General features: G+C 40.8%; 1 protein-coding gene across 1 annotated transcript; it reads left to right on the top strand.

Moving 5' to 3' along the window:
- The first annotated feature begins 4220 nt into the window (after positions 1–4220).
- On the top strand, positions 4221–10115 carry LOC101842662 (urinary protein 2-like). Its single transcript, XM_005085847.2, has 3 exons — positions 4221–4377; positions 8561–8689; positions 9329–10115. The coding sequence occupies exons 1-3, from the start codon at positions 4317–4319 to the stop codon at positions 9484–9486; spliced, it is 348 nt and encodes a 115-aa protein (XP_005085904.1). The 5' UTR covers positions 4221–4316; the 3' UTR covers positions 9487–10115.
- The last annotated feature ends 832 nt before the right edge of the window (positions 10116–10947 follow it).

The raw sequence follows: 10947 nt of genomic DNA, 5'->3' as shown, positions 1-10947 counted from the left end.
CTGTCCTCTGTAACTATAATTACCAAACACGAGATGAACCAAAATCTAAAAACATTGTGAAAAGTCCTAGTTCCATGTCGCTCAAAATTATCAAATCACAAACTACAGGGAAGTATGGAGAGCTGTTACAGCCTGGAAGAGAGCAAGAAAACACAGTAAAGAAAATAATGGTGATCCTGGAGAGAAAACGGATAGCAGGCAAGACACTGATGAAATATGTGTGAAGTTCAGTTAGCATCAATCACAGTTGAGTCATTGTTTGAGGTGAATAGATCATGATGATACTAGTTCTTAACAAGAGAGGAAGTGGTGGAAAATACCAGAGAAATCACTGGAGAATTTTGAACTTTTTGATAAATCAAAGTGTCTGAAATGACATTGTACTGAAAACAACCCTAATCATTGGTCTAATCTGGTAAAATGTGTCTTTCTTCTTAATCATAATTACACAACCATGTAGGCACACATACTAACAACTACATCATTATGGAATAAATAAAACTTCATAGGATGGCACATAAACTGCATATATTACATGCCACCTGAGTAAAGGCTACAGACAAGGCCTCAGTGTTCTAACTTATTTAGACTGGCTCAGATTTTGTTGAAACGCACCTCCCAGTCTTTGCCCTAAAGTAGCTTCTTTGGAAGAGGAGCTGGAGAAAGCCAGTAATTGTCTCCCTATAGTTCATTCCCCAAGACAGCAGAGCAGAGCAGGCATTGAGCCACTACCATCGTGCACAAGTTCAGACACTGAGGTCCTGCATGCAAGGTGGCTCTGGGATCAGGCCCTGGCTCTGCCTGATCTGAAGGGAGCAAGGGAGCATTTGGCTGCAGCATCCTAGGTAAGCAAAGATCGCTGGGTTCTTCTCACCTAGGTGTTATGCCTTGATTCTGGGATATGACTGGACTCCTTGTGAATAAACATAATTTCTCCAAACTCTTAGTCTATCTCTCTGTGTTTAGCAGCATGGGGATGGAATAGTTGAGGAGCAATATGAGAAATGACCACAACAGGGTGCACTTAAACATCACCTCTTTCTTAGCCAGAGCAAACTATAAAAAAATTTGTTAATGTCACCAGTCGGGAGTTGAGTCAATAATGAGGCCTGGCGAGTATTACAAGGCTCAGTGTGGATGTAAGACAGTTGTATATGCTCAGGAACAGGTTTTAGATCACTTGAATTATTAATCTTTGAAATTAATATGTGATTTAATTTTTACAGATTGTTATGATGTGTATCAGTTAATAGATCTAATACAGAACCATGGTTAAGTCTTTGTCTCTATAAATAAGAGGGGTATATAAACAGCTTCTTCGGTGGGTCCTTGCAGGGACTTTGATAGCGAAGAATGGAATGACACTGACTGTTAGATACTGTACCACTGAAAACAAGCTTCTATATCTCCATCCTTCAGTGTGGAGCATGCCATTACTTCACACAGCAAATTGTCTCTCTATTACTGTCCACACCACCATTTGTAGAGTCTGATATATGTTGTCAGACATACAGTACATCAGTTAAAGATTTGTAGTTCATTGTTAATTAATACAATACAAGACCTGCAAGCACCCAAGAAAGGAACCGAAAGTAAGAGGGGAACAAGATGAGAAGAAGAGAGGGTAGCAGGAATGGGAAGGGGCCAAGAGAAGGCAGTGGGATGAATGAAAATGAAAACACTGTATATGTTTAGAGCAACTGTTGTCATTGCTAAAATGATTGTGGCTTCTACCACCTTTGAAATGAGAAGAATTGATCAATAAACTCACATAACACACTAGTGTTCTCAAAAACATTAAACTACATTCTCTTCTCAATGAAAATTTTATATCATGTAGTTCAAAATCTTAAAATTAATAATAAAAGTGGCCACAAAATACCTTAGAAAGGGAAAAATAAAATAAAATTGCCCCCATTGATGAAGATACCCCCCCAGTCCCTTTAGCCGATTACAATTTTTTCCAGAAAACTTCAAAATTCATTGAGAACATTTGGTCACTTCCCTAAAGAGCTTAATGAAAACCTGTTATATTATACAGTACAGCATTGTAATTCGGGTTCCTGCTGATCTGATATGGTTAGCATGGGCCTGGAAGCTTGTGGTGGTTCTGGCCACCCACTGTCTGGAACGGTCAGAGAAGGAACTTCCTGTATTGTGGGGGAAATTTTTTCTGGTGGCCTCCAAGTAGGCTGGCCATGCAATATACTAAAGTCTGCGATTCATTGTAGGAGGAAAGGGGACCTTTATTGGCAATTAGGTTTAGACTTAGGCATGCATTTGAATAATTAGAACTCAGCTAACTTTACGAGCATCTGGGAGCAGCCATGATGGGATTTGGTACAATTAACATGCAAATGGAGCTATTATGATCTTCCAAACTGTCAGTTTATGTTTCCATCATGAGATTGCTGTTACAGACTTTTTCTAGTGTAGTAATGTTCCATGAATGCCTAGGTGAATGTTTGTTTATGACCTGCAGCTCTAAAAAATTAGATGTATTGTGAAAAATGCCTATGTGAGGAGATCCACCATTCTTTTCTTAGAAAATACTATCAGATTTCACAATAAATTTCCTCAAGATATTTGCCTAGATCATTGTTTTCCTTGTTTCAACTTCTCTTTCCATGTTATCAGGCTGATATGCAAACCATGCCTGAGAGCACACATTTTGTTACCTGCTAATAGTACATTAAGAATGTAAAACTAAGAGCAGCTTAGCAAATTGATGCCTCACAAGGACAAATATGCTCACTAATTTAACCAGTCCTGTTTTCCTTGCTTTGCCTTTCTTTGTCTCTTTCCTAGAATGATGACAATGGGGTAGCAAGGCCTAGGAACTGTGTGACTTCTTCGGTTAATGTTAGAGAGGCATGGAGAACATAGTGGTGAAGAGGGTGGTGCAGCACAGAGAATCAGCTTGTATCTAAGTGAATATTAAATCCTGTGGCCTAGCACCCATGTATCTTGGATGTCTCCTTTATGATGGGAAGCTAGGCAAGGAGCTCTCATGTGTACTGGTCATGCTTGTAAAACATGAAGTGAGCCAGGCTATCAGAGTATGGTACATCTGTGATCCTGGCTGTCAGCCTCCAGTCATTGCTTTCTACACACAGACCACCATTTAGTCACCCATCCACCTACCCATCCATCCACTCACCCATCCACCCACCCATTCATCTAACCACCCACCCGTCCGTCTGTCCATCCGTCCATCCATCCATCCATCTATCCACCCATCCATCCAACCGTCTACCCACCCATCCATCCATCCATCATTCCATCCATTTCTTTTATCCTTTGCTTTGTCATTGAGGACTAGGTTCTTGATATGCCCACTATTCATGAACTAGTCACAGTGATCCTTTCTGAAGGGCTCTGTCACGAAGGACTCATGTACAGGGAAGATGGCGGAGGGAGCATAAGACAGCTCCTGCCATGTGAGCTGCTCCCTAACCCCAGTCTGCTCAGCTGGTGAACTTGCCCAGTACTATTTCTTCCCCTGGCTTGATGTACAGGCATTCTGAGTGTAGCCATGCTTAAGCATGATGTTGTAGCCAAAGATACCTTAGAGAATATCTATAGAAATATAATTTTTAAAAATTCAGAGACTATTTTGAATTTTGTTCTCTGTGCGGCTCAGACACAGGCTAAGCTATCAGGAAATGTGTGGAAAATGAGTGTTTCATCTGAGTGTGGTCCAGAAGCTGAGTCTGTGTTTGGGGAAATCCTACTTGGTTAATAAAGGTATTTAGGAACTATGACTTTACATGAGCAGAAGTTGTTTTGTACCTTGTAAAACAATCTAAGCATCTACAATGACCCTTCCACATATGTTACCTGGATGCCATTTGCTATGTTTCTACTGTGACCTTTTACATGGTACCAAAAATCTCTCATAATGGGACACAAGGGCTGTGGGTGAACATCCTGGTTTACAGAACATACTGAACAATGTTCTGTTGTTGCAGCTGCCTCATCATTGCCAAGACTGGATAGAAAGAAAAGGTCCATGGCCCTGCTCTGAGCTCAGCCTCAGGGATCTCACTTAGGAAGTGGCCAGTCCCGTGAAGGAATATGAGAGGGAACCGGGGATGTCCTTTGCCCTGTGGAGCTCTGAAGGAGCTGGTTCTGTGGGATGCTTTCCTGAGTCTGGGCACTGGCAAAACACCCACTGGCAGGTGTGTAAGGAAGCTCCTGCCCACATCCTGAGAGCAGCTCAGGGCAGACTCTGCAGCCTGCTCTCATCCACCCCAGTCTCTCCTGGGTGCTTGTTGTCAGCTGCCCTGCTGTGTCCTCTGCCAGCCCAGACTGAGATGGGCAAGTCCATGCTCCTTCTGTTGCTGCTGGGGGCTTTTTCTCTTGTGTTCTTCCAAGGTGAGAGTGAGTCCTTGGAGGCTGAAATGGGGATGAGGACAGGGGCTGGAGATGGCTGGGAGTAGACCTGGGTTGATGGCCTGAATAGCTGGGATAGCAGTGTGTGGGAGCAGAGGAAGGTCAAGGTCAGGATTCTGGGCTGAGTTGACCCAATACAACTGGGGATCTTTATGTCCATTAGACCCTGCTCTTGCTAGCGTAAGAAGTCAGGCCTCTTTCCAAGTTCTCAGAGAGGGATCAGTCACTGCCTGGGGAAGGATGAATTTGTGTGTCCTCGCACTTCTATGTCTTCGAGTCTCCCTGACCCCAAGAAGCAGCTTAAGATTGTCTTTAGTAGCTGTCTAGCACTGTCACCTTCTGGGAAGAGGCCACTGAAGAGCTTATCTTAAGCTAGTTTCCCATATGAAGTGCATTGTTTTGCTCAATAGATTTGATTATCAGATGCTTTTGGGGAGAGGTGAAATACTGTGAGTTTGCCTCCCTTCTTTGATGCCAGGACAATATCTCTTCCTCTCACATTTTAATTTTTATTACATTTATTCATTTACCGTGTGTGTGTGTGTGTGTGTGTGTGTGTGTGTGTGTGTGTGTGTGTACAAGCACATGTGAAGACTTGAGTACAATGTTTGGGAGTCAATTCTCTTGCTTTTCCAAGTGGTTTCCAGGAATTGTACTCAGTTCATCAGACTGTTGATTTGTCTCACTGATTCCCCGTGTGTTTTTATTTTATTTTATCTTTACCATATCCTATTATTTTTGTTGCCTTCTCACTCCTTCCAAAGCACTTCTCCATAACAAGTCCTCCTCCTCCTTTTATAAACCATAGACTTTAATTTGATTCACTTACATGAGCATGGGTGTGGGGTTATTTGGTGGAGAGTAGACAACTTAACAGTAGCTACATCACTGAAAAAAGAAATAACCCCCTACCTTGTAGGACATTAACAGTCAACAGTTCTTCAGGGAGGCATGAGACTTTATAATCCCCTCCCGAGTCCATGGTGGAATATTGAGTTGCTTGATCTTGTACAAGTCTCCCTCCAGTAAACACAGCTGCTGGGTGTTCTTGAGTGCACTGAACATGACACCTCCAGGAGATATCATTTCACAGCACTTTCCCCATCCTCCAGCTCTTACATTCCTCTTACCTCCTCTTCCCCAGTGCTCCCTAAACATTGTGGGAGTGGTGATATAGGCATCCCATCCAGGGGCTGAGATCTCAAGAGTAACTTATTCTTAGCACTTTGACCAGTTACAAGTCTCTGCATTAACCACTGACCACTGCAGAGGGTAGCTTCACTGGTTAAGGTTGAGGGCAACACTAATCATCAGCTATATACAAGTCAATCTAACAAAATAGATGAGAAACTGGTAGTAGGCTCTCCCTTAAGGCCTATGACCCTTTGAGATATGGGATTTTGTCTAGTTTCATAGTGCCAGGCATGAAGTGCCTTCCATGAAGCAGTCTTTAGATCTAATCAAAAGCAGTTGTTTACTCACATAACCTTTGTTACACTATTGCATCATTGAGCACATTTGCCTCACACATCAGTATTGTAGCGTGTAGGGTTTACCAGGGTAATACAATTGATGAATTTATCCTCCAAAAGCCCGCAGAGCATTTCTGGCAATATGAACATTAGCCAGCATGAAGTAAGTTTGATTTATGAATGTCCCACAACTAAAGCATGTTGTATCTTCAAAAATAAGGTCTTCCCATCCAGTTCTGATGGGAAACCAGGACTGGTAGCAATGGCCTGTATTGTTTTGGGAACCTTTGGGATCTTCCTGACCAATAAATCAGAGGGAGCTACCCCACATCTTCCCTGAGATTTTCTTTTTTGATTACCCATCTCCTCTGGGAAGCAATGTCCACCCATGCATTGTACGTTTGTTTAAATTCCTTTTTTAAATTGTATTTTTAACTAGCTTAAAAGGCAGTGGGTTTCCATTTCAATTATATTTTTAATTTGCTTACAAAGTAGTGGGTTTCCATAAGGCTTTATCCATATATTCTTAGTTTTAGTTAACCCTTTCCCTTATTCCTCTGCTCCAATCCCTGTTTAAACATTTCCAACCTCAATATTTCCTTCCTCTATATTCTTGTCACATGCAGTTGTCAGTGGTTAATGCAGAGACTTGTAATTGGTCAAAGTGCTACTATTACCATCTCCCCGCTAAGGACCCCATCCTTTCCCATCCTTTCTGTTTTCTCTGCCCTCTACAAACACTGTATATTAAACACACAAATCAAAAAATTCAAATTAGAATCTACATAAGAGAGAGGACCTGTGCTGTCTGTCTTTCCAGGGTCGAGTTAGTCCAGACATTAATTTATATTTTTAGTTTAATCCCCATTTCCTGTAAATTCCCTCTTTTCTTTGCAAATGAATGGAATCCATTGTGTATTTGAACCACATCGTCATTCTTCATCAATTTACAGCTAGGATGATTCTACTTCCTGCCTATTGTGAATAGAGCACTAATGCTCATGGATGTGCCAGTACCGCTAAGGCTAGGTATAATTTGAGGGGATTTATTCTAGGAGTTATAAGCTGGTACCATGTGGTATTTCTGGTTTTAGCTTTTTGAAAAACCTCTACACTGATTTCCCTTGGAGCTGTAACAATTTACGTTTTCACCAAATGTGAAAGGGCTTCCCTTTGCCCAAATCCATGGCAGCATTTGTTATTGTTTGTTTCTTGATGGTGGCGTCTTGACTGGTGAGATGAAATCTTAAAGTAGTTTTTATTTGTATTTTCCTTGAAATTAAGAATGTTGAAACACACACACAGAGAGAGAGAGAGAGAGAGAGAGAGAGAGAGAGAGAGAGAGAGAGAGAGGGAGAGGGAGAGCAGAGACTGCTGCACAGGCAAAATTGGGATTTGTGGATTGAAGAAAGAAATTAATTTCAGGATGAAACAGAACTAAAGCAAAGGTGGATTTGTTAAAAAATAGAAAAAAGGAGGTGTTGAGAGGGAGACAGAGAGAGAACGAGAGAGAGTAAAGCGCATTTTTGCTTCTCAATGGAGAGATACAGTTTACTACAGGGACATAGGGATCAGGGTAGCTCTGCAGTTACATCTCTATTAGTGCTAAGAAATTGTCTCCCTTCGTTGTAACATTGCCCAATATATTCATAATAATGTTAAGAATCTTTCTCAGAAAATAAAGTTGGAAGGTCAATTTATGGGGGGCACCATTAAGATCCAGGAAAAAAGAGGGAGCTGCATGAGGAAATCCTGGTTATATGTCACCATTACCCTAAGTAAATACAACCTAATTTCTGTCCTTAACACCCTTGACTGAGGGGGTCTCTTGAAATTTATCATCTGGCAGAGTGACTACAATCTGCTTGTTATCTTTGATAAATAGTCTTTTGGAAGACATATATTATGTCTGTCTGAACTCTCTGCCTTTCTCGGGGGCAAAATCAGGTCCGACGGTGCGGGAAGGACTTTCCCCTGTCTCAGCATTTTCTTCCAGAGTCATCATAATTCCCTATCTGTTTATCTTGTCTAAGTCCCATTTGTGGATTATTGATATCACTGTCCTAGGAATTGGAGTCCTATTCAGGAAATCATTACTTCTGCTTATTTCTTGGAGTGTGCTTCCTGCTTTTTCTTTTAGCAGTTTTAGTTTTACGTTGAGGTCTTTACTCAGTTTAGAGTTGATGTCTGTGTAAGGTGAGAGAAAATTATCTAGTTCATTCTTCTACATAAAGATATCTGGTTTTCTCAGCATCATTTGTTGAATATTCTGTCTTATCTCTAGTGACACCTTTGTCAAAAACTGGGTGCTTGAAGTGCAATGGCTGTGTATCTGGGCCCTTTATTCTATTCCATTGATTTTTCAGGTCTATTTTTGTGCTAATCCCATGATGTTATTATTACTATTCTCATGTATTTAAAAAAGAACATTAGATGCTTCCATACTTTATTGAACAACCATGCTGTATACACAAGGGATTTTCCATCACTTTATTTCCTACATAATCAAAAATGTGGTGTCAAACCCACAGCTTCTTAAGGAAGCCATGGACCCAATCTTATGCAATACATTAGAACATGCGGTTGCATTAGAAAAATCCCTAAGGGTTATGCTTTATCTCTGAATTCCTTAATCCTCAAGCATTTATAGTCACTTCAATTCTTTGCTCACCTTTTACATCTACTTTCCCTAGCTCAAGCTACAGTGTGCATGGTCTGCCAGTCTTTTAAAAGAGGACACTGTTTGGTAGGCAAGAGCAACTGCACTACAAAATACAGCCCTGGGTGCAGAACCAGGAATTTCTTCATATTCTCACAAACAGGTAAGTGTTTGAGTATTCAGAGATGGATGTAGTCCTGCTCTGGGAAACAGGGTTGGTACTGGGAATGAAAGTCTCCTCACTATGAATGCCAAGTGTTGTTTGGGACACTAAGTATAAATTGTATTTATTAAAGGTTGCTTGAGGGTACAGAAAGCAAAGCTATCATAAGCCATAGAGACAGGCAATGGCGATACACACCTTTAACCCCAGCAGCCATACTAGCTAGACATAGAGCCAGGTGATGGTAACACACATATTTAATAGTAGGACTCAAGAGACAAGCAGATGGATCTCTGTGAGTTCAAGGCCACACTGAGCTACATGAAATTGATCCAGTCCTAAAGAGAAACATCTCACACAAAGGTGATCTCAGCACTTTGGATGACATGCCTTTAATCTCAGGATTTGACAGGTATAAAAGGAAGAGGCAGCAGTCTGGGATTGCAACCTGAGGCTTAGTAGAGACAGGATTGCAGTCTGAGGTTTGTTGAAGAGATTTATTCTCTAGCCATGTTGAGGACAGGACAGCCCATTCAGCTTGAGGTAGAGGTAAGAGCTACTGGCCAGCTGCTTTGCTTTTCAGATATTCATCTCTGGGTCTTTATGTTTTATGTTACAATAAATGCTTTTATCTTCTAGGTATATGGGTCCACAATCACACTGAATTGGACTGTTCCAAAGCATGTTTTGCTGAAAATATGTATTTTGGAAGTCTGAAGGTATCTACCTTTTGCTGCAAAGGTGAAGATTTCTGTAACAGGTTTCATGGTCAAATAGTGAAGAAGGACATTTACTAACTGCCAATTCCTTCAGCAATAGCACTGCGTCCCTGTACCCTATTTCCAACTCTAGGCATCTCTCTATTCCCCTCTGTGTGTTCAGCATGAAGTAAACTTCCTTACAAACCATCAGTTTCTGTTTTTAAAAAAGGCAAACATAAGCAACAGAGAAACAGATGATTCATGTAAGATTGTACCCTCCTTGTTATTCAAAAAAAAGGGAGGAAGTACCATGCATTCAGTTTATAGACTGTCCTTTGTACTTAGCCAGAGCATCTTGCCATTCTAGCATCTTACAAATCCTTATTTCTTAATAAGAGCACTCGGATTTTGCAGTAAACATGGAATCCAGGAGGATATAAAAGGAGTTATAGTGGGAGCACTAAAGGTAAATAGTGGAAGGAAGGAGGACTGGAAAGGGGAGTCTCCATTGGGAAGAAGAAAGGATATTAATTAAAGAAGGAAGAGATGGAAAAATAAAATAACAATAATGATGTCTGATAATTCATAATGAATAATTACATATTTACCCAGAATTACCTATAACACATACCTACCTATTGGGTAATTATTTGTGAAATCTATACTATGTTAACATTAGCTATTACTTAGAGGGGAAACAGAAGGGGAAGACAATTGGACTCACTGAAGGATTCTGAATTTTTTAATAAACCAAAGTATGTAAAATTAAAAGGTATTGAAAACACTACCAAAAATGATCAGTGGTCTACTTTAACACATTCAACAATAGTATGCAAACATGTAGACATTCACATAAAAAACATGTCTTATAGAATACATAATCTTATAGGAGCTCAGATTGTGTATAATGAATGGTAATTGTCCTTTGGGGCCCAGAGAAGATATCTCAAACACCTGGCTTGGCTTAGACAAGCATAGATCTTAATAAAATTTACTCTCTCAGCATCTTCCCCTTGGTTATATTAATTAGAACAGGAGCAAGGGGAGCTGGGAATCTTCTGCCCAAGACTCAATGGAGCAAAAGAGTAGGTTAGTGATGCATAAAAGTATATATTATGTATTTTATTACTGGTGTTTTTTCTAAAATATGCTTTTGTGAATGTTGAAAAAAGAGAAAAGAACATTAAGTCATCCCATCTCCACACCTGTGTGCAAGGTCCCAGACACATGTGGGGCTGCTTTAGCATCAGGCCCTGGCTCTGGCTCTACCCCTGCTTGAGACAAGGCGAGAAGCACTTAGCAGAAGACAGTGTGTGTTTCTTGTGTCCTGGATAAACAGAGACCACTGGGTTTCCATCCTTCAGGTAATGGCACCTATCCTGTGTTGTGACTGGGGTTCTTGTGAGTATCCATCAACTATCAAAACTTTTGGTGTCCCTTCCTTTGTCTGGGGTAGGGAGCAAGCTGAAGTGATAAGGAGACAACTTGGTGAGATACATACATTTATACTCTTCTTGTTTAGTGAGTACCTAGAAGCTGGTCAAAATGGAGAGAGCA

Source organism: Mesocricetus auratus, unplaced genomic scaffold (genome assembly GCF_017639785.1).
Source record: "Mesocricetus auratus isolate SY011 unplaced genomic scaffold, BCM_Maur_2.0 Super-Scaffold_100022, whole genome shotgun sequence".
Lineage (NCBI taxonomy): Eukaryota > Metazoa > Chordata > Mammalia > Rodentia > Cricetidae > Mesocricetus > Mesocricetus auratus.
The sequence above is the reverse complement of the archived record's forward strand: the minus strand, read 5'-3'. Positions and strand labels throughout refer to the sequence as shown.

Coding starts and splice junctions, on each gene's coding strand:
- LOC101842662 (XM_005085847.2), top strand. CDS start 4,317: ATGGGCAAGTCCATGCTCCTTCTGTTGCTGCTGGGGGCTTTTTCTCTT. Junction 4,378..8,560: donor TTCTCTTGTGTTCTTCCAAG/GTGAGAGTGAGT, acceptor TACTTTCCCTAG/CTCAAGCTACAGTGTGCATG. Junction 8,690..9,328: donor CTTCATATTCTCACAAACAG/GTAAGTGTTTGA, acceptor TTTATCTTCTAG/GTATATGGGTCCACAATCAC.